This window comes from Plectrocnemia conspersa, unplaced genomic scaffold, assembly GCF_051122295.1.
Source record: "Plectrocnemia conspersa isolate PC_06_02 unplaced genomic scaffold, ASM5112229v1 ptg000003l, whole genome shotgun sequence".
NCBI lineage: Eukaryota > Metazoa > Arthropoda > Insecta > Trichoptera > Polycentropodidae > Plectrocnemia > Plectrocnemia conspersa.
In genome coordinates, this window is record NW_028277167.1 from 1,773,850 (window position 1) to 1,798,723 (window position 24,874).

Here is a 24,874-nt window from a genome sequence, read left to right on the forward strand (position 1 = left end):
CCGTTAATTATAATCAATTATCACAGCATAAAAACTCTTTAAAAGCTTTTAAGTTCTGATAATTGACACATTACACGTTAAGATCAAAATGTTCAAACCAAAACCTAACCTTAATATATTAAATGTTCTAAAACTAACCATATTTTTTTAAGTTTTTAATTTGGTTTAGATTTGAAATTGAACAGCAAATAAATGTTTTATAACTGACATTTTTAGAGCAGTATATAATTTCACTAGCGCCTATCAGTTATATTATATTTTCGGTAGTATTAATTTATATTTACCTGGGAAAATGAATTCGGATTTAATTTCATCAAAGCAGTAAAAAAGAGTAAGATTAAATTCATGCTAGTGTAAATATATTTTTACTGAAAAATATACAATTACTGTTATATTTTATATTATTAAGAACTAAAGTATAATTTGGCTCTACTGTGTGCTTTTTAAATTAATCTAAAACAAGCAAAAAGAGGGATCAATCAATTTTCTAAAAACTTCCATAGAAAGGACCTCTTTTAAAATAATAAATTATATACTGCTTAAGAGCTTGTGATACATAGATAATTGTTACTCTATAATTAATGCTTTTCAATCTGGTCCTTAAAACACTAAATATTACTCAATGTTTTCACCGTTAATTTTTAACTCATATATTAAAAAAGGCTTTGTAAATTCCAAAAAAAAATGTAAATTATTTTGATTGTTGATTTTTTTTTAGATTTTAAATCTTTTTATAGCAACAACAATGACTAGATGACATATGGAATGAAAAACGATCTTGAAAGAATATTTGTAGACCGTTTATTATACCTTGCATATTAGCTCCATTGTCGTAGCCTTGACCACGAAAATTTTCGGAGAATAAGGCATACTGTTTCAAAGAATTTAAAATTACTTTTCATTTTTTACTCATCTTCGTTCCAGTCGTGTCATAAATATTTATGAATTCCATTACACTTTCCTTAATTTAAACTTTTGAGTTGCGAACTTCGGATTCCGCCGTACAGTCTACAATTATAGAAAAATACAAAGCATTTTTCATTACATCCAAATTTTGTCTTATGTAGCTTTGAAGATCAATGAGATGATTTCTTGCTGGATATTTTTTCACAAGTAATGCCATTTGTATGGATTTTTATTGACCTCTAAATGAAATATTTTTAAGACCACGCTTACACTATTTGAAATGATTCTCTTGCTTTACTCGTTCCAGTGTTTTATTTACTTTACTCTAGTACAATTTATTCGATAGAAAATCAATGGTTAGGAACTAAAAAAAATTATAATATATTTTTCGAAATATTTTAGGCGCCTCTTCACACTTCGCACACGCCACAAGTTGGCCCTGAATCATGTATGTTTATGTATGAAAGTTTTGCATACCTTAAAAATCTTTATGCATTACAATAAAAGCTTCACAAGGAAATACTAATATATTGAGGGTGTTGAACCAAACAAGTTTGAAAACATGTATTGGTTTTTCCATACTGGTTTTGCCCAACTGGGTTTTTAAATATTTTATATAAGCAAATTGTAACTCTGCTATGTTTTTTTTTAATATATCTCAGTAATATGTTATGTCTTATTATGTAAAGTAAAATTACAATATATTTTATTTTTAATATTATATTTATATAAATTTATTATAATTAAAAAAGCAATATCAGTATTCCGGAACTGAAATAAAAAATTCGAAAGTTATAAAACTGTAACAATCAATCTCTTATAATATAAGACTAAAACATATTGTGGTATTTCATATTTTAAAATATTAAATCATCGTCAGTTAAAATAACGTAGTCCGTAAATTCTCAGACTAGTAATTTAGAGACCGCGGGTGCGAGCCACAGAAGCAGATTAAAATTTTTGTTCATATTATTTTATTCATATTGAAAAAAGAAATAAACAGCTATCAAATAATTAAAATGTCAAATAATCAAAAAGTATAAACTAGAAATTAATTTAATTTGAATACATACTTTACATATAAAATAGTGTAGAATTACAGAAAATCAGTTATTAAATAAAATTAAAAACAGTTATCAAATATTAAAAGTATTAAATAACCATAACAGATATAAATATTAAATATAAAGCAATTACAACTATTTTTTTCTATTACATATACGGAAAAATAATGCAACAAAAACAAAACAAAACAAAAATGCTTAACGAGCCATAAGGGTTGAAAATGTATCGATTATTTTTGAATAATAATTTTTTTTGCAATTACACGGCAAAACGTTAATCAACTTAATATTAACGCGACATAACGCTCCCCGACAAAATGTTAGCACGACATAATGTTAAAATTTATATATAAATTAATGGTTTTTATTAAATAATAAATTATTATTGAATGATTTATACAAAATATTTTTTATTCTTAATAAGCAAGATATAATCGTATCATTTATGGTCATTTTACATTTTCCAGGGGGAGGGCAAAAGTTGTCAAAAACACGTTTTTTCAATATTTTAATTTTATTAAGATTCATAGAATTTTATCAAATGGTTTTTGCAGTTTTAAAATGCTCTCACTAGAGATTGCAATAATACCGGTATTACAGAGGGAAAAATAGTCTATACCGGTTTTGACCTTATTATTTTAATTATGTGTAATATATTGTTGAATGTTGAGACATGCTTGCGAATTTTGCGAATATTTTTGTAAAGATATTGAATGATAATGTATTAACTATTGTCAACTTTATATATATTCTTTTATTGTCGTCTTTATGATTCTGTTTATTTGTGTAAATTTCGTATTTTAAACAATAAGAATATTTAAAACAATCTTCTTTGCATTCAGGTACTTCTAAACATATTTCATACACTGATTTTGTTGTCTACGTGTACTAATAAAAATAAATAAGACGACTGTGCATAAAAAGCTTTTCATTCTATTTATTTATACGAGTGCCAAATTATTATTTTTTTGGAGTCTGTCAAAATATCGTCTTCTGGGTGCCTTTTCAATTTTTTACCAAAGTCCAGAATTTATTCCAATAAAATATATTCCTATATTACTTATTATTTTTTTGATTGATTGCAAAGGAGTTGCGCATTTTAAGACTTTTAAACCTGGCCAAACAATAACAGTAAGCTACGATTGTAATCAGCTGGTTTGTTTGATAGTTCTATAACAAAAAATAGAGGTCCTCATATGGTGAAATTTTTTCTCGATAAAATCATGGAATTAAAGTAGAAGGTTTTAAAACATTCGCCTTATTCGACAGACCTTGCTCTTTCCGACTACAATTTATTTTGATTGATGCAATACTTTCTTAACAGAAAAATCAAAATGCAGACGATCAGAATATTTTGCATCAAAGTCTCGAATATTTTTTGCTAATGGAAATAAAAAAATGAGAATTATGTTTTAAAAAATAAATTATGTCTTAAATTATTAAAATAAAAATGAACAGTTAAAGGGATTTTTTCGATTTAATAAAAAAACGACTTTTTTGGGATTATCTAATATTATTTGTATTGATTATATTAAATACACTATTTTTGATTTAAAAAAGCATTTATATGTTTTTGCTTTATATGTATAATTATTTATATTTTGGAAAAAACTGATAATTATCAGTGATAAAGTGTAAATAAATTTAAAACATATTATTAATGTAAAACTGTATTTAAGCTATAGATTATAATTTTTTTAATAAATTAAAGGCAAATTAAAAATTATTTAAATCACAATAAAAAATTGTAGAATTAATAATATAATATAGTGAATTTAATCATTTGCTATTTTTAAATGTAATAATTGCATATATGCATATTTTTACAACAATCTTATCGCATGAAAAATGCACTTGAATTCTTTAATTGCGTATTATACAAATATTCTTCTGAGAATTCTTAACGAATCTATTCAGAAAAATATTATTAAGGCATTCTTAGAAATATTATAGTAGTTCCAAATAGCCGCAAATTAAAATTTTACTGCTGCAAAATATATTAAATATTTTTTTCTGATAATTATCAAATATATTACTATGATCAATCAATACTTCCGTATCCATATAAATAAGGAAGAGCAAATTTAATAAATAGATATATTAAAAAAAAATACCACTAAGTTATTCCGGTCTTAGTTTGCATACTACAAGGTTGAATATAATTTCGATTAACCTTAGATTCTCAATCGTTTGCTATTTGTTAATTTAATAAGTAGAAAACGTTTATGTAATATATTTTAAATTTATTACAATTACACATTTAAAATAATAACTGTGTTACAAAAATTTCCTATAATTTAAATATCTGTGTATCAAATTTTCCATGTTATTAATTTGAAAAACTGATTCATATAATAATTAAACAGAAAATGTGTAATTGGAAATATAAATAGTATAATGAGTGTTATACACGAGTCAATACAATGTATTTGTAAGTCAATGTGAATGTATTAGTTTAGCTGCGTGAGTAATAATTCTTGATTACCAACACGTGTAAGAAAATATAAAACGAGACGTTGACCGCAGAGTGTTTTATTATAGGTAGCCCGCAGGAATAAGAATGCTGAATATATTTTATTTTATTTTTAAGCAAAAATATGTTTGACACAAAATTGATTTTAAGCTCTCACTACTTATTTAGTAATCGTTGATTGTGTTTACATGGTTGTAACACAGTATTATAACACATTTTAGTTTTCAATAGAACGATTAAAATATGAAAAAAATAGTTAGGCTAATACTAAGGCAATGGAGATAGAGTATAAATAAAATATAAAATAAACGTCGGTATCTCACTATCGTGAGGTACCGAAGCTTGCGAGTGTGCGAATACCGGATCCTCAACTTTTTGGGTTTTAAAATATATCATCAAACGTTTTTTATTTATTCACAGATTACCTCTTTTAAAAAATACAGGTGCGTTTATAAGGGGGCGGTAATTAACCATACGATTTATTTGGTCGTAATATTGAAGTTCTTTGCATGAAACATATTAAAATAGCTGACACATACGAGCGGTGCATGTTTTTTCGCTATTCAATAAAAATAGTTAATAGTAAATTCTTAACCAATAACTAAAATGTATATTAAAATATAAATATAATAATTTTATGTTTATTATAATTAAAAATATAAAAATGAATTATTTTATGTATTTTGCTGTTTTTTAATATACATATATTTTTTGTTTTAAAATAAGAAATAATTACAATTTTTTTTGCAGACTTTCAGAAAATTTTTAGGCTTTGATTAGAATGTTTTAACTTTAAGTTGATTCTGTAAGTATACTATTTTTATTTATAATTTTAAATAATTCAGTAAACCTATAATTGAAAATGAAAGTTCCATATACACTATAGAATTGCAATACTATACAGTGCAATACATATTCACAAAAGATGCAAAACTCGTTTTAAACTCGTTCGAAATGATTTGCATTTTCACATTGAAACGTGTATCTTCAATGTGTTTTGTGAATCATAAACATCTTTAACGTGGTTCGTGATTCATAATAATCACAATAATATTTTCTAGAGTTGTAATTTTGTTACGACGCCATTTGGAAACTTGTTTATAAAAATACTGTTTCGTAAATTATTCACAATGTTTATTAATGTTAGTAATTATGAACAATTTCAACAGTTTAAAATAATTGCGTAATTGTTAATATCGGCCCTTTTGTAATAACAAAAAATCCCAATGAGACATAAACATTAATTTATTTGGGAAGATAATAAGAAATAAGGTATTGCGTACATGTGGTTATTTTTATATACTATTTAAATTTAACCTTATCTTGGTTAAAAACGATAATATTTTATGATTTTAGAATGCGTGTTTGTGGTAAATTTCATTGTTTAATTCGCTAAATTACTGATTTTTTGTAAATAATATATTTTAATGATACATCATCAAATTCAGCATGTTTTGAACATGCCTTATAAACTTTCTGGAGGTTACACTAATAATAAATTTGATTGTCTGTAAAGTTAATATTCAGATAGTCATATGATAATATTGTTTACGGTAACAAGAAAAACACATTATTATTCTTAGTAAATTAATAACTAGCTTAAATAAGTTTACATATATTACAAAAATAGGTTTATACAATATATTATACATAAATTAATAATATATTTACAGTAATATATTTTTTTAATTTAAAATAACACGTTTTTTCAACTTAAAAAACAATTATAACATAAAGCTTAAAACCTTTACATTAAAATTTATATAAGACTATGTTTAATTTTTTTCTTAATTAAAAAAATAAATATATTGCGACATCTAAAGACAGAGTTCAAAGCATATTAATACTTTGTCTTAAATTTTCCTTCAACGAGGATAAGATTGAATAATATATTTTTATCCGAACATGAGATTCTTGAGTAATTGGATTATGATTTACGTAATTTTACAGCAAAGCATATAATACAAATTTTGCTGTATTTTATTTAGCAAGCTGCGTGTTTTTATTATTAGATCGTACTAATGCCAATATAACTCGATTTGTAATTATTTATCTCAATATGTATCCTTAAGATTATAAAAAATAAGAAAATCTAATATAATGTAACTATAATAATTACAAATTCTATCCTTTTAGATACAATATATAATGAAAAAAACTCAGATTCGTTTACTTCTCGCATACAATATCCATATAAATAAAAATAAGAGCAGAGAGATCTGGCAGTATCATCTAATTAAATACCTAACAGCTCAGTCATAGCTTTATCGTGACGTCACTGGTGTTAGGGCAAGTAAGATGCGTCAGACAAAGCTTTTGAGTTTAATCAATATTTGTTTTAGCCTGTATTCATAATTTTGTGAAATATTTTATATATTATAGTGATTATATTTTATTGTTTTATTATTATTATTTTTAATTGATAACATATAAATAAAAATTATATATTTTTATAGTACATATTTTATTATTGAAATGATAATCTAAAAAACACTATGCAATTGACATACGATTAAATTCAAGTGTATGGTATATTTTTTTCCCTTAATTATGTGAATGTACAATTTGTTAAGCATAATTATGTTTTTGAGTATGCTATCTGTGTTTAGGTAGAGGAAAAGTTGGCAAAAACCTTCTATTGCAAATAAATTTATTTAAAAAAATTGATACAATTCTTTTCAAGTATATTAACAATCACTCATGCTTTAGTGGACCAGAAACTTTTTTTAATCACTAACATTTTATGCATCTATAAACAAAGTCATTTAATACTAGAACAACGTAGTCTCTACTGTTTCTCAAAAAATATTTTTTTGAGAATTTAATGTACTTTTTTTAAATTTACGCTTTGAGAAGTATTCGATTGATCTAGAGTACCGCAGAGATTCAATCTGAGTCCCTTTCTTATCTATATCAGTGACAATAATTTAGCATTTGACAACTTAAAAGATGTATTTATAAGCTGATGACCTAAAAATATTTTAAAGTATTTTCACAAATGCGGATTCGCTGTCTTAATAAAAAGTAATCGATTTTAGACCTCCCTACTGTCCGAAACTTTTTGAGAAGTGTTATAATTTATAAGTTTAGCCATCCGTTTTACAGATTTTTTTTATAAAATAATAATTTTAAAATACAATGCATCTAACTGATTTATTTTTACAAGACACTAAAAATAACTACCTGTCTGCACTATCGTGAGGTACCGACAGCTATTTTATAACACACTCAGTCAAACGACGAATTAATGAGAATTATTGTCGCGTAGCAAAATTTTGTTATTAAATAATAATTATTTAAAACTGTTGTCACGGTACTGTCGGCCATCTTGTTTTATATTTGAATGCTTATTTTTTATTGGTCGAAACAACAGAACGCATTACCGGCGGCACGAAAATCAATCAGAGCAAATTCAAATTTTATTTTTATTATTATTTATTATTATAATTAAATATATTTCTTTTGTTTACGTGTATAATATACACCGTTCATACAAAGCGATACGATTTAAAGAGTGGAGAATGTTTTATTTAAGGTTATGTGCGACCGGAAACGACAGCGACGGCTTAGAACAATTAAATATAAGATTTTCATACAATAAAAAATAAATATTCGTTGCTTGTTACAGTACATAATTTTATTTTATTTTTTAGCTAATATAGCTAATTGTTTTTAATTAAAAAAACTGAGGATCTTAATGTATTTTTTTGAGTCTGAGAGATTAGATTTATTGATTAATATATATTTATGATTCCGATTGATGAACACAGTTTTCTTAGATTTTCCTAATCTTATGCATCAATATTGTGATTCATAATTAAGGTGCATAAAAATGTAATATATTTATTTTAAGTTGTAAAAATGGTTTATAATAAATAAAATAGTCACTGATTTACAGATTGATTTTAGTCCGGTGTCTCACTTTTTATATAGTAAACCCCATTGTAACACATTGGACTAACGCCTGATAGATTTTAACGGAATATTAAAAATAAATTAATAATGCAAGACTAACATATAATAATTTAAATCAGTAGATTTGTAGCCACACTTGCGATTAATATCCCTTTTCTGAATGACGTCACTTGCGATCTGTCTGGTCCGATAAAAGTGGTTATTTAGTAACCACGAAGGCCAATAATGTGATATTTTAAATCAAAATGTTTAAAAGATTTTTGAACGAATCAGTATGTCTTAATCTGAGATCGAATCAAGATGAATCGAAATACTGTAGTAATTGAGAACTAAATCTAAACAGAAGAAGGATACAAATATACATCAGTTCTAAGATAACGGATCAAATCAGAATTCTTGGGAGATGTGAAAAGATCCGGTCAAGCAGAGGTTATGTCCTTACAGTGCTTATCTATGAGGAAATAAATAATTCAAAAACACCGTTTGCCACATTGTCGTAAGTGCATACGTGAATTCTTATATATATAATCTGTAAATAGTTTACAAGCAAGGATAAACACCAGGATTAGGTTGTTGCTTTGTGGTATTCGCTCAGTTAATTAATACCAAATTTTTCTTTCGGGTTATACTAGGAAATTTACGAGCGCATTGACTACCGCGCGGTTTCCCCGTATGACCTAATTGTTTTAATTTATTGTTGTTTTGTGTATGTGTGTGAATTCGAATAGATAACTTTGAATCACACTGTTGTGGATATAAACCGGCTTGCTGATGCGTTTTTAAAAACAAGTTTATCGACCAGTACAGCGACAGGTCTTCTTGAAGAGAGTCGTCTCAACCATTCTACTATCAGTAGTGGGTGTTGTGATCTTTGATCAATATCACAATGAGCTCGAAAGGTAATAGTGATTCAATTAAAATTTCTAAATATGTATTTTTTTAGTATTAATTAATTTATATACCATGCGTTTTACTTTGTAACATTTAATTAAATTAATCATGTTTTTACTATATCGTTAGATTTCATTAAAGCAATTTAGATCACATTAAAGAATTAATTAAAAATTAAGAGACATACAATATTGATGAAATGCTTCTAAATATATTTTTAAATTATGTATATAGTAAAACATATTTTTTAATCAAAATTTTATTAATTGTTTATATATATATATATATATAATTATTTTTTTAACGATAAAAATATATTTACGACAAAGGCAAATAAACTTGATTTATATAAGAAAAATACTCTTAAAATAATTTAAATATAAAAAAGTGATATTTTCTTAATAAATCACTACAAAAATAATTGTTATAGTACTAAGTAATATACAGAACCTTTATAATTTGATTACATATACAGCTATGTACAAATTTTTGCTAAAATTTAACTTGATTACATATTTATCCTTAAGCTTTAAAACCTGATTTATTTTTTAATTTTTGTTGCAGTGTAATATAATATTAAGAAACTTAAACATAAATATTGATTATCTAACTCTAAAAGAATAAATTTTTTTTTTAAAATATTTTTATATTGATTTTTAAAATGTTATTCTTAATGTATGAAACATATACTTTACATTATAATTTGTCATATTTATTCCCATTTTTTTAAGTAAAAATAATTTGAGGTTGCACATGTAAGGACAAAGGTAATATAAATGTTACACATAATTACACTAATATAAAGGTAAATGTTAGGTTATATAAAAAGTTACACATGTTAAGACAAAGCATCAATACATTAAATTATCTTTATTATTACTAAACCATAATAAAAAAATTAGCAATTTTTTATTGCAATTTTAAGATCAAAATTTATTTTCTGTTTTTGAAATTCCTAAGACTGTCAAAAACTATTAAAATTTGACTTAAATAATTCAATTATGACTTTGTATTTTATTCTATTATAATCATAATTCATTTTTTTCTATATAACATATTTAAAATAGATTATAAATGAATGCATTTTAACATTATGTAAAATTTGATCAATTTTTTCGTAATTTTGATATTTCAAATTATTTTTGTGCTTTAAAAATAGTCATCATAAAATAAAAATAAAAACTTACACTTAAATAAATAAAATATATACACTAAAATATTTATTAGCAAAATTTTAACTAAAAATATTTCTTAAGTAGTTGCAGAATAGTAAAATTGAAGACTTCATATATATAAAACAATAAAACCAACAAATTTAAAAATTGAGTTAAAGCAATAAATTATCAATATTAAAACTATAATGGAATAAAAAAATAGCGTTTGTATAAAATAAGCATTTATTTTTGTAGTGTTTTTTATATCAAAATAATATTTTTCTGCTTTAAAACTTCGTTATTTTATTAATTAAAATCAGTAAAAATCAGATTTTAATAAATAAAATATTTACAATATATGAAATTCATATTCATTAGCAAAACTTTAATTAAAAATACATTTCGATAGCTAATTTAAAAGAAACATTAAATAATGGATTTAACAATAATTGTTTCAATAATTGCAATATTGCATTAAAAATATGTTCATTTGCTATAAAATTCGTATGCATAATTTATTAGCAAAATATCAATTGCAATAAATAAAATATCAACTTTGTATCAGATTCTATTAAATTAAGTATAAAAATTTTAGGTAATTCAATTTTTTAATAGTTGATTAAAAAAAGTATGAAGTATAAATTTTTCGCGTAGTTTTTCGCGACAATTTATAAATTGTCACGATTAAAAAAAGTATGAAGGGTAATTTTTTTAAAAATAAATTTGATAAAATGGAACATTTGTATGTCACGATTTTGATATCTTATAAAATTATTTTTTGCTATAAAAAAAATTATTATATTTACAAAAATATTTGTGGGTAGTTTTTAAATTATTTTATGTAGCAATTTTGATCTTAAAAAAAATACTTTTCTGCTTTGAAAGATCTTATTTATAACATAAGTATTAAGACTTTGATTAAAATAAAGCGAACATATTCTTTGTATTATTTTTAATTAAGAGTTTGATTAAAAATATTTGGTAGTTAATTAAAGTAAAGTTGAACGACAACGATATGTAATAAATGAAATTTTTATTCAATTTTTAAAATAAAATTATTGAGTTAATCTAATAAGTGTTATTTATATAATAACTATATTATAAAAGAAAAATCTGCATTTTGCTATCCAAAAAATATTTTTTTTCGTTGAAAAACTATATTTATATATTAGCAACATGAAATATTGTGTGTATTATATTCTAACAAATATCAAAAAAAGTTAAAATAAAGCATATTTTAAGTAGTTCTTATTTATAATTTAGAAAGAAAAACTTTTGATTCATATAAAATTTATTTTTTATAATAATCAATAATACGACAATAGTTTATTACAGCAAAGTGATGAAGAACGATAAATAATATGGACAATAATCTTAAAGCAATAAAATGAGTCATTATTAGTAATAAAATTATAAAAGTGAAGTCAGCAACTTAAATATAATAATTAAATAAAAAAAATATACAGATATTTTTAAAACATTTATATTTCAATTTTCTTTAAAATTCTTATCTGTAAAACAGAATATTTCAGAGCTGATATGTTTATATTAAAAATCAGTAGTGCGTATAATTATACTATAAAATATGTTGTTTACTATATATTATACACATCTTATGTTGTATTCTTAAATGCGTATGAGATATTTCAAATCGACCTTCGTAGAATTGATTCACATTTTTAAACTGCTAGATATGTGATAATTTAGTAATTTTATCAAAACCGGAATAGATCCTCATCAATTTTTTTATTTCAGTTGTATTCATATTTCTATTCTTCGCACTGACTGTCAATGGCAATGATTTATCGCCGAAGGAGAGAAAGGCAGTTGATCTTTTGGGTGCTGGCATAGAAAAATTTTCATGGCACACGCTATTGGTAAATATTTTTTATTAAATCAAAACCTGTTTCTAATTGTTATTTTCATTTAAATAATTGTTTTTATTTATAGAGGACGTTCATTGATTATCCGGAAGAGAATGTGGTATTGAGTCCTTTTTCTATATGGTCAATGTTGTCAGTGTTGTCAGAAGGAGCAGGCGGAAATAGTTTAAATGAGTTGTCATCAGTTTTAAGACACTCGCCAAATTTCACCCAAATTGTAAGGGACGGTTACAAAGGAATAATGAGAACTTACAACAGCTTACAAGACGTTCAATTGTACACTATCAATACAATTTTCTACGACATGTCGACCAAAGTAATTTTTAAAACATTTTATGTACTTTATCTTATACAATTGATTACTCAAATATACATTAATTATTTTAGATAGAAAAGAAGTACGATAGCCTCATCAAACAATTGTATTCGACGCAAATTATTCCCATGTCGTTTTCTCATTCGAGTGCTACAAGTTATATCAACAAGATCGTCTACGAGATGACTAAGAAAAAGATCAAGAATATTGTTAACAGTGGTGGGTGTTAAGTCTTTAAAATATATTTTGTTGATTTTATAAATTTAATACTGTAACTAAAATAATATATATTTTAGACGATCTCAAAGACGCTTCTTTAATGATGACTAATGCCATATACTTCAAGGGTCTTTGGACGCACCCTTTTATGAAACAAGACACTAAGAAATCGCCATTTTACAACGAGAACAAGGAAGTTATTGGAGAAGTTAACATGATGCACGCCAAGTCCAATTTTATACATGTTAAAAGCGCAAAGCTACTTTCAGATATCATCGTCCTACCTTTTGGAAAGGTACATATTTTTTATTTTTTGAAACTTTGACTGAGATGAACATACGTATTTATTTTTGTGTTTTTTTTTATTACTCAGAAGGAGCAACTGTCAATGCTTTTGATCATACCTGAAGTTGGCGTTAAGCTGAATGATGTTTATAGAAAATTCGAACAGTTCCATTTCAAAGATTTGTTCGCTGAATATTTGAACAATGGAAAGTCTAAAAATCAACAAATTGAAGTTTACATGCCTAGATTAACGATAACCACAGATTTGGTTATGAATCAGATATTGAATAACGTGAGTACTTAATTTTAAATACTACATATTGGGTTTTAAAGAGTCAAATTGAGTTTAGTGATTTGTTTAAAAGATTAGATTTTTTTTAAATATCTCAATATTTTTATTTCAATATTTTTTATAAATATATGAGATTATTGTTGCCATTAGATATTATATTTTTTTGGTAGAGAGTGTATTTTTAATAGCGTAAATTACACTTTGCCATAATCATATATAAAAATACATCCTAGCTGTATTATTAGTTTTATTAATGAAACGATTTTTAAAACTAATGTTTTATAAAACTTCGGTGAAGCGATTTTTTTAAAATATTTTTTTAACAATTTAAAAGAAATGTTTAAACATTTTTAAACTAAGTTTTTATGATGATTTGATTATTAAAGAAAAAAAATATTTTAAAATAAAATATTACGAATTATATAAAAAAACTTTATAAATAGCTTAAAATATTAACATGTTTAATTCAACAAAAAACTTTAAATAAAAATAAAATCGATTAACTTATTTTATCCCAATGGCAAAAAATTTGCTAAAATGTGTAGTAAAAGTGATTTAATATTGATTATAAAATATTTTATTTTTTAATTGCAAAATAGTTTCATTAAACACAGGAAATAATTCTTTTTTTGATAGCTACTTAAAATTTTTATTAGTGTAAATTACCATAAAAATAATTTGCCATAAAAATAAGATCAAGTTTATAAGAACATGCTTTGTATATATTAAATACGTAGCTGTCTTACTGAATTAAAATTTTATTTTTAATAATAACTTGTTTTAAAATAATCATAAGTTTTTGTAAAATTAATTTATTTAGAAATATTTTGCTTTTTTATAATATTTAAAAAAAATATTTTTTTTATAAAAAAAATATTTTTTCTAATTTTGCATTATTTATTTTAATAAAAAGTTCAATATTTAGCTAAAATTGATATTTTTAAAATAAGAAACTAATACAGAAATAATATCAGCTATCGATTTTAAAATCTATAGTTTCGATTGCGTCCTTATTTTCTTCATCGTAGGCAAAACATTGGACCTCACTGTCTCTTGGTTTCATTTTTTTTAAGTAATAAACTAATTACGAGTGAGAAAATAATATTGTTGTATTTTATAAAATTAGATTATGTTATCTAATTTCAGACATATATTATTTAGATGAGTTAAAAGCATTATTTTTATGGTTTAAAATACAAGTTGTCTTTTTTTAGGTTAATATTTTCAATATGCTACATTCCAAAATTTATTTACATATTTTACAATTTAAATTAAAATACTTTTATTAATCAAATTGCATTAAATGCATTTAAAAGTATTTATTATAAAAACCTATATATTTTTTTCTTGTATACATACATTTTAATTGATATTAAATATTGGCATATTTTAATAAAAAATGTGCGATTCATAAATATATACATTAAGTGTACATATATTATAGTTAAGATACATATACATTATTTACGATTATATATAATATTCAGATACACAAACTATTTGGGATCTCTAATGAGTCATTGTGCGTTACAAATTCACGAAATTTTCCTTATATAGCACCGTTAAATATAATATAATCACTTCCTAGATTTTTGTTAATAAGTCAGCATTTGGAATTTCCTAGTTACTTTAAACCTGTTTTTTTAATTTCAGATGGGTTTATACGACGTATTTTCGCCTGATTATGCTGAATTGCCAGACATATCGTCGGACCTTTATCTATCGAGGGTGATACACAAGACTAAGATAGAAATAACCGAAGAAGGATCAGTATCAGTCGATGATAGATGTACGTATATACAATTTAAAATTTTATTCTAAATTCAAGACTTTATACTCACATTTTTATTTGATTTTAGTTGATGAAGATAAAGATGGTGAGAGTGATGAAAGCGTAAAAGTTGTGGCGAACAAGCCTTTCATGTTCGTAGTGATAGACGACTTTTGCAAATCCATCGTCGTCGGAGGGTTGTACAGAAAGCCTCAATTATTTTAACAGAATATATATATAAATATATTTCATCGTGTAACTCTGCCTCGCTAAAGGGATTGTGGCGTGATTTATAATGGAAATGTTTGTAAAAGTATGCAAATTTGTGAAAACGTACAAAATGCGCTGATGAATATGCAACGAGCACTAACGCATATATTTATATAATATGAATAACGTTTGACTGATCATTTTATTGTGTTTATGCTTATATTTTATTATTTAATTTATTATTTAATCATAATAAAAAAACAAACTATTTTTAATCATTAACGACTTATAATTAATCCCTTAATATACATTTACTTTTCTCGGATTCGGCGTGAGTAAAATGTTAACGTTTCTGAAAAGAGATGAAACGTTATTATGTGTGTTGAATTATGAATTAGATCCGGTAGGTAAGGGATTTTAGAGGATCGACGCGGAAGCCAGGTCTGCATTGGACAAAATATAGTTTTGGATTATAAAATGATACATTAAGTCTATAAATTATTTGCGATAAAATATTTATGAGACCTCTATATAAATCATACAAGTATAATATTTAGTATAGTATGTGGGTGGATATGTATTTTAAATATACGTAATATAAGGACGAAATAGCGTGGTCCGCAATATCTCAGACTAGTAATTCTGATGTTACTGGTTCGAGCACCAGTAGTGGCACTCAAATTTTTATTAACACTTTACCGACCGGCAGTTTCACTACGAGACTTACGCTAAATACCAGCACTTTTTTTTATTTAAATTTATGTATCTTTTGATAAAATATTTCGTTGAATTTTTGTAGACATGTTATAAATGTATCAATGCATCAATTAAAGTTATTATTAGTTGGTTCTCAACATGTGGTTCGCCGGAAATAAAAAAGAATTAACGCATTTCCTTATTATTAGATTTTTAAAATTATTATCTTGATTTTAAAATTATAAAAACGAATAACCTAGGAATTTTAATGAAAATAATTTAAATTGAGTCAACAAGCGATTCTGAAACTTTTCAAAATTTGTAAAAACTTTTTTCAAGCACACTTTTCTTTCGTATTGTGATATTTTGTGCAAATGATTACTCACAAAAATCATGTTGGAATTTCTTTATAACAGGATAGAAAAAAAAACAGAATCATAATAATCTGACAATCTTGAGATTCTCAGTAATCCAATACTAGCAAATGGTTAATGATATGATAAATTTTTAGTGTCTTGTACTTTTTATGGCGGCCGGTCAAAAGAGCGTGCGTCAAATGAGCGCCGTCATATTAGCGCTGCATTATAAGCGCTACGTTATAAGAGCATTTACCAAAGTAGCGCTGTAACAAAATAGCGTACGTCAAATGCACAGACAGTTATGTGAGCGCTTGACAAAAAACTGCACGCCATAAGAGCGCAAAAATACTTGGAGAAAATCAAGTAATGAATATTTAAGGAATTAGGTATACAAAATATAAGTAAATTGTGAGAAATTTACAAAAAATAAAAATTCATGAGATATAGGCGATATGATTAGACAATGAAAATATTATTATTTGGCTCCCCATTCCTATGCATACGATATACATTAGTGAAATTAAGATTACTATAAATAATATTGTAAGATTTACAATATTTGACAAAATACCCTTTTTATCCATAAATAGCTTTCCATAATATAATCCCATATCATAAAAATATAGATACCCTTTGAAGGAAAAAATCAGTTTAATAGCAATAATAAGTATCGCGTTATGCACCACGGTCTTAAGACCACCCCAAACGACCATGTTCCGATGAAAAAATTTACAATAAACTTACACTCGTCAATTTAAAATTATTGAGTTATTTGCAACAGTTGAAAATTGAATATTACTAAAATGTGTTTACCACAAGTTTTTTTACGAAGTATAAATTGAAATTGGCAAAATTAGCACGAACACAAAGCCAATAAATGCATTTCAAGTTTTGTCGACGTACGAGTGCAACGCTGTTGACCAATTGTCGAGTTACTAGCACAAAGGGTTACACAGAAAATTAGAAAGACATTACCTTGTCAACCGCATGATGCCTAGAATTGTAAATATCCTCGCGGGCTTCGCGCTTTCGGCGTCAATCCCGCGCCGCCGCCGAGGCCCGCGGGGGAAGGGACGCGTCCGTTGCACGCCGTGGCCTTGCATAGTAACAATATATAACAACACTAATTTGAATTATACACTGCTTAATTGTAGCACATACACTGAATTACACTATCACTTTATAATTAAAAACATCGAAACGGATATTATTATAAAGAACACTTATTCGAGAAAAATGTAACAAAATAATTTATTCGTCCGTTTACGACCATGGTCGCATAGCTACTGGTATTTTTTAAAAATATTTCTAGATGCATCCAGACAATTCAAGGTTATGCTTCATTAAAAATAACAAATGTCATTCACCTCAAATTGCATTTGTCTAGTTTTAAAATATTTATCTCTAATTCGAATTATTTTAATGCAAGTTGTTTGTTTATTTTAATGCGAGAGTGACACGAAGATCACCTCTGCTGGTTGTTGACCTACTTAAAGTATAATGTCGATGATTTCAACTTTATTTATATGAAAAATATTATTCAAATCTAATTATAGTTAAAACTGTGGCGGCGTTCTGACAGTTCTCAGTGTTGCCACACCACCGCTCAACTTGTGAAGCGGGTGGTTTTTTAAACAATTGGCTAAATATACATTCTTTTTTTTCTTTTTTGACTCACCATGACAACGGTCTAACACCCCGGGTCCTCGCCAGCTCTCTAAAAAGGTCGTTTATTTAAGTAGCCCTAAATATTACAAAACATTTTTTAATCATATTATATAATTATCAAAAAGGAAGTTACCTACGATTTCTTAAATACTAAAATTAATTTTTAAATTATTTTTACGATATTAAAACTTAAAGTAGTAATTGGTGAATCTTTATGATTCTTTTATTAGTCTGATATTTAGTTTTAATGTGTTATGTACTAGAGACCTAAATTTTTTTGTGAATTTCGTGTTCCTTTCGGAACCAATTAAAAGTTCCAAAAATTTCTTAAATATAAGGAACCCAAAACCAACCGCGATGTTGTGAAAATTGAATATTATATTTTATTTATCTGCCCTATAACTGTACGCATTTATTGCTAGTCGAATCGATAATTATTTGTCAATTTAATGAAACATTACAGAACAAATGTAATGATAAATTCAAAATCAGCGTTTCATTTTAATAAAAATATATGTATATCGTACGTATGGGGATGGGGATGGGAGCCATACTTTCGTATGTACGTAATAATTATTCAATGACTAATCATTTTAATAGTCATTACGCTATTAAATTTCTTACAATTTACTTATATAATATTTTTTATACCTAATTCCTAAAATATTCATTACTTGATTTTCTCCAAGTATTTTTGCGCTCTTTTTTTTGAACTGTCTGCACATTTGACGTACGCTATTTTGTTACAGCGCTACTTTGGTTAACGCTCTTATGATCCTGGGCTTATAAAGCAGCGCTCTTTTACCGCACGCTTATTTGCCAGCGCTCATTTGTGACGTTGCCACTTTTTATTTGACTTCATTTCCCAGCTGTAGTGACATCGATTGATTATTAATTAAATTTCAGAAAATAATTTATATTAATTAATATACATGTCACTGATCCTGTGATCCTGTGATTGGTGCAGATTTATCTCGTTGTAACGCATTGGACTTTCGAGTGTCAGGTATACGGAAGATTAAAAAAATAATAGTGTTATAGACAAATACTTATTCATAACTATATAATGATTTGTACTATAGAAGTGACTTTTTACCAACAAATAATGATTGCGAAAAATATATAAATATTAACCCTTTAAACGCCAGCGACTTTTAAGTGAGTCACCTGTTATTACTCTACACGCATCAGTATCGTTTTCTTATAATAAATATAAAATATTTGGTTTACTGACAAATGATGCTAAAACTAAAATTTTTAATAATTAAAAAAAAAATGTAAAAAAAATAATTTGTTTAAATAATATATTCAACAAGTGACTCATGAAGTCGCTGGCGTTTAAATGGTTATTATGTTAAGCCAGTACTGTCGTTAAAGGGGCGTGAATAAAAATTAAGAGCATGACCTATAAAGAAGCTCCAATTGAGATCATAGTTCTTGATTATTTCTCCTTTAATTTTAAGGTTGAGTCTTTTTTATCTATTATTTGATAGGAAATGACTTCATTTTATATAAAAATAAATGGTAAATATGAAGGTTGGAAAAGTGTAGTACGTAAGGTCTAGACTAGTAACCCAGAGACCATGGGCTCGAGCGCCTGAAGCAGATTTAAATTTTTGTCATCTATTAATTACAAGTTTTGATAAACATAATAATTAGTAATTAATAATATAAATAAAATGTATTACAAAATTAAAATATTAAAAAAACATATTTTTCTGATTGAGTTGACACTTTTTTTGCTATGTGATTGCTTTAAAATTTATAATTTATTATTAAATTACATATTTATTATCAAATTTGTGTCCCAATTTTCGTGACAGGGGTGTTTATTTTGCTTTTTAGACAAAGTTTATTAATTCTTAATTTTGTTTGTGTTAGTTATACGTGAAGTTTTTTGTGGGTGTGTTCGTTGGCTTCAGACGCTAGATTCCGGACGTTTATCTGAACCAGGGGATGCGAAGAGAGAAGCGGCGGCTTTTGCGATTTTTGATGCTCTGAAGTTGGGTCGGCATTCTCTTAGAGTTTTTGCAGCTTTTGAAGTTACGATGCTATGAACTCAGAAGTGGATGTTCAAATGTAAACATTAGTAGACTGCAAGGATAATCTTAGGTAACGTATCTTATATAGTATCTATTATTATTCAACAGTTCCTAGACTTTTTGTCTCTTGCCTGCTTAACATATCGTTGGTGGATACATGGATACATTTCATCTAAGCATCACCTTTTTTTTTTTTTTTTTTGTGTTAGATTAGTATGTTAGTGCAATATTAAAACAATCAATCAATTAATTAACTAAACTAGTAGGCATTTAAAGACCAGGTAAAAGATTAACTGTTATGAAATCCATTTGAATTTGTATTTGTTTCTGCATTTCAAGAATTTTTTGTATGATATTATCGCGATTCTGAGAAGTCATTGGCGGTGCGCTTGGTAGGTTTGTGGAATTTACCATCAGTGGTTTATCGTTAGTTACAAGTATTGGTTTAGAGATATTATTACTATTATCAATATTGACACTTTCGGCATACGAAATCCCATTAGTGAAAGCTTTTGTAGATTTTAGGTTATTTGTTTTATTTCTATTCTGTTGTATAAGTTTTTTGTTATTAGGGTTGTTCATGCATCCTGCATAGCTGGCTGGGTGGTTACCTCCACAGTTTATGCACAGCGGGGTATCAATTTTTTTCCCAAATGGGCAGTCCAGTGATACGTGGCTCCCAGCGCACTTGACGCATGCTGGAGTAGCTCTGCAATTTATAGCAGAGTGTCCAAAATTTTGGCAACGATGGCACTGTAGTACCTTTTTTGGTTTATGCTGGGTTTCTACAGTTATTTTTTGATGCAGCAAGCAGCCCAAGTTATAAATGTTGCGATTATGGTCGCTCTTTTTGACTAAAACCACGAACCAAAGCATGGGTTTTTTTGTTAATGGGTTAACTAGCTGAGTGACGTTTTCTACATCGTAACCAAGATTGACTAACTCCTCTTTAATTTCCGAAGAGGAGTATTCTGCGTTGAGTCCTCGAATGACCACACGTAAGGGTTTTTCATCTGGAAGAGTATATGTGTAAAAGGAGAATTCTCTACTTTCAAGTAGTTTTGTAATTTTACGGAACTCGTCTACTGATGAAGGGAAAATTTTGGCACAGTCAGTGCGTTGTACGGATGTAAACGATAGGCCGTTATTTAGTATTGTTTGTCTGGCAGCTTTAAAGTCAGATGGTTTATTCAAAATTATTGGAGGAGGTTTTGAGAAATTAGTTTGACTAGGGTCAGACGACTGAGTATTTACTGGTTGAACCATGGGTTCGAACAATGTTTCAGTTGGAGTGCTAGGTCGTGCTCTCTTTTTAACCGGATGACTCACGACTTTCGTAACTATAGGATGTGATGCAATCATTTTTGAGGTGGTTTCTATAGGTAAAGGCGCTGGCGCTGTCGCAGACGTTAATGAAGCGATTTTAGTTTTTACTAAAGATTCTTCTTTGGTTTTATTATTGATGTTTTTTCCTATATTTTTGATTACATTTTCTAATTCTAGTCGCTTTCTCCGCTCCTCGAGGAGTTCGCAGCGTAATTTTTCTATTTCTAGTCTTAATTGGCTAACGACATCCATATCTAATATTTCCATGTTATCCTGGTAGCTATTAGCGGGAGACGGGTCCCGCGAACGTCCCATGGTTTGCACCGGAACTATTTGACACGACGCAATATTGGCTCACCACAGCACAGGTTACGCAACACTCGCGAGCGTTATCGATAATTTAGTCAGCTCAAATCGTACAAACTGGTAGAATATTCGCATTCGCGACATAGCCTTTGACGGCCGTTAGTCAGCGGGGATTACCCCCCGACGAGTGGCCACTTTGCGTGACTGATAGAATGACTATCTCTGTCGGCGGTCAGAACGCAACTGTAACGTATCTTAGGGCCCATATGCACTGTCGGCTAGCCGCCGGCGACTAGCCTCCCGGCGACTGTACTTTATATGGTTTTAAATGGGTGCATACGCACGCAGGCGCCGAGTCGCCGGAGCGTCAGGCGCGATCCTGCGCAGAGGTGATGCACAGGCGACTTGCCTGTCGCGGCAACCTATAAAAGCATGGGTTTAGATGAGTGCATTCGCACGAGGAGCGACTTTCGAGGCGACTTATACATCATTCACAAAAAATGGCTTCGACACAGAAACGCTCATCGTAGAAATTGAATCCCGAATCGTTTACAATAATTTTATATGAATATTGATAACGAAAAAAAAATATTGTGAAATAATATGTATAATTATTTTATATTATTTCGTGCTTCTCAATTTAAATTAATTTTATTAACATAATACAGATACATTTATAATTGCATTTGGGAAACAAAAAGCGTTTCATACAGGGAAATTCAATATTATATTGAAAATAAAATAATATTTTTTTCTCTTTAAAATTAATATTGCAAATTTCTTCGCGAATGTACTACCCGACCTCGAGTCGCTCGGCTTAGCCGCCTAGCCTAGCTACCTGCGTTTTTGAGCCAGCGGTCTCTAGTCGCCGGCGGCTAGCCGACAGTGCGTATGGGCCCTTAAGAAGTAATCATTGGTTGCGTTCGTGTATTTTTACCTATGGCCCTTTTTATAGGAGATTTTGTCTTTCGCCTCTTTCGGTGGGACGGCCAATCACAATAGCTTTTGTAATCATGAATCCACGTGCCAGTGGCGTAGCTATGGTGGGGCGGAGGGGGCGGGCCGCCCCAGGCGGCACTTGCTTGGGGGCGGCATATTCGCGATGGGATCGTCCAGTGTGGTTCTTAACCCTGAATGCACTAAAACATGTATAAATTCACGAATTACAAGAGCTTAATAATAACCAATTTATTACTTTAAGAAATGCTGATTTTATTATCCTGCAAAAAATATATGGGGGGGGGGGGCGGCAATTTCAAGGATCGCCTTGGGCGGCACATACCCTAGCTACGCCACTGCCACGTGCTATATTTTCTCAAGGCATTCGTTATAAATACTTTCATCTTTCTGATTCATCGCAGATGACTAGCTTCGTCAATAAAGTTTATGATTTTTTAGCCTTATATTTAAATTATTTTTGCTTGAAAGCTTTTTGACCATTTTAGACTTGTAATAAGATGGGTTTCAACTTCATGGTTGAAACAGATTTGACATAAATCGAAAAGCTCTTTTTAGGATCTCCTTAATCGGCTGAACTATCGTGTGTTTTAAAATATAAGTGAAGTTATAGATGGAAGTTTCATAAGTACGCTATGTTTGCACTTAGATTTTTCTACTTTTATGTTTCGACATGGAAACAGACAACGCTTGTCTGTTACTTATCTTATATTTGGTACTTGTAATTTAAGTACCTGATAAAAACATTTTTGCATAGTTTATTTTCAAATGGTCCTAATCCGCCCAAATTAGCGATTGTTCAATGCCGGGCAATAATTTTATTTTATCATTTTTTTTTATTAATTAAAATTATTTATAAAGATGAATTGCAAAAACATTTTTTTATAATTATATAAAGTGTAAAAATAATCAAATTATTCATTATTTAAAATGCGAAAAAATTAGCAATACATATTATATATAATTTGTGAGCAAAATCTTGTATTAAAATTAAATAAATAATCGGAATTGAGGTGATTAAAATATAAACAAGTCAATAAAAATAACGTTTTTTTCTGCTGCAACTTATCTTTGATAATGATATAATTTATTAAAGAAAAATAAACATAACAATGTTTTACAATTCATTTATTAAATATATTTCTTCATGTCGTACATAATATTATTACATGTATAATATAATATATATCTTTTTTTTCATATTTCGGTTCTGTGCCTAATGCTTTTAAAAATACACATTTTCATTAAAAATACAATTGATCAAATGCTAATAATTATATTTATAAAAATAAATGTTAGACAAAGTAGATGATATGTTCAATATTTTTGTTAGTTTGTTTTGGCATTGATATTATCGTAATAATATAATAATAATCATAACTAACGTAAAACATTATTCAATATATATATATTAATATAAACATTCAATTAATCACAATATGCTTTCCTTCGATAAAAACGGAACATACGAGTAAATCTATAAACTTTTTGATTTAATATGATATGTTATATATTTTGATATGTATTTTTATTACCAATCTTAAACGTCTACAATAATCGTTCAAATAATAACACTTTGTGCAAATAATTTCAAAGCCTTAAATCGTTGAATGCGAAGCTAAAAGATTTTTCAACCTAATCTCTATATATATATATAACGCTATATTTGTGGAATGAGAAATGTTAGATGTTAGTTGTGTCAGTATTGCATCGATTCCACGTGTTCTATAGCTTTATATATACCTTTAAAATATACGAATTCTTTTCCAATATATATTCTTTCGGCCCTATATAAAGAATATATAAAAGAAATGAAAAATGTTGAATTTTTATTATTTTTGGTGGAGTTATTCATTGGACGATTTCTGATGTAATGACATTAAAAGATGCAATATATATTTTATTATATTATATTAATCACAATTAATGATATGTATTTTTACGTTTGATATGTATTATATTTTTATCTATGTATATAGTTAATATTTCATCTCTCTCTCTCTATCTAATTAAATATTACATATGGTTGCGTCGGATGTCAGATTGTTGGAGTTTTTAATTTTAACATCTTAACCAGTAACTAACCGTAACTTTCGCTTAAACGTTAACATTGATCATGAGATTTTTAAAATTTCAAAAAA

General features: G+C 27.2%; 1 protein-coding gene across 1 annotated transcript; it reads left to right on the plus strand.

Annotated features, from left to right (window-relative positions):
- The first annotated feature begins 9,124 nt into the window (after nt 1-9,124).
- Nucleotides 9,125-15,657, plus strand: LOC148236318 (serine protease inhibitor 77Ba-like). The gene is made up of 8 exons (XM_088182213.1): nt 9,125-9,257; nt 12,159-12,280; nt 12,354-12,602; nt 12,674-12,821; nt 12,899-13,116; nt 13,195-13,398; nt 15,052-15,187; nt 15,258-15,657. The coding sequence occupies exons 1-8, from the start codon at nt 9,245-9,247 to the stop codon at nt 15,392-15,394; spliced, it is 1,227 nt and encodes a 408-aa protein (XP_088038339.1). The 5' UTR covers nt 9,125-9,244; the 3' UTR covers nt 15,395-15,657.
- The last annotated feature ends 9,217 nt before the right edge of the window (nt 15,658-24,874 follow it).

Bases quoted from the DNA above. Each gene is read 5' to 3' on its own strand.
- LOC148236318 (XM_088182213.1), top strand. The intron at 12,603-12,673 runs GTAATTTTTAAA...TAATTATTTTAG, and splicing joins TCTACGACATGTCGACCAAA to ATAGAAAAGAAGTACGATAG. The intron at 13,399-15,051 runs GTGAGTACTTAA...TTTTAATTTCAG, and splicing joins TGAATCAGATATTGAATAAC to ATGGGTTTATACGACGTATT.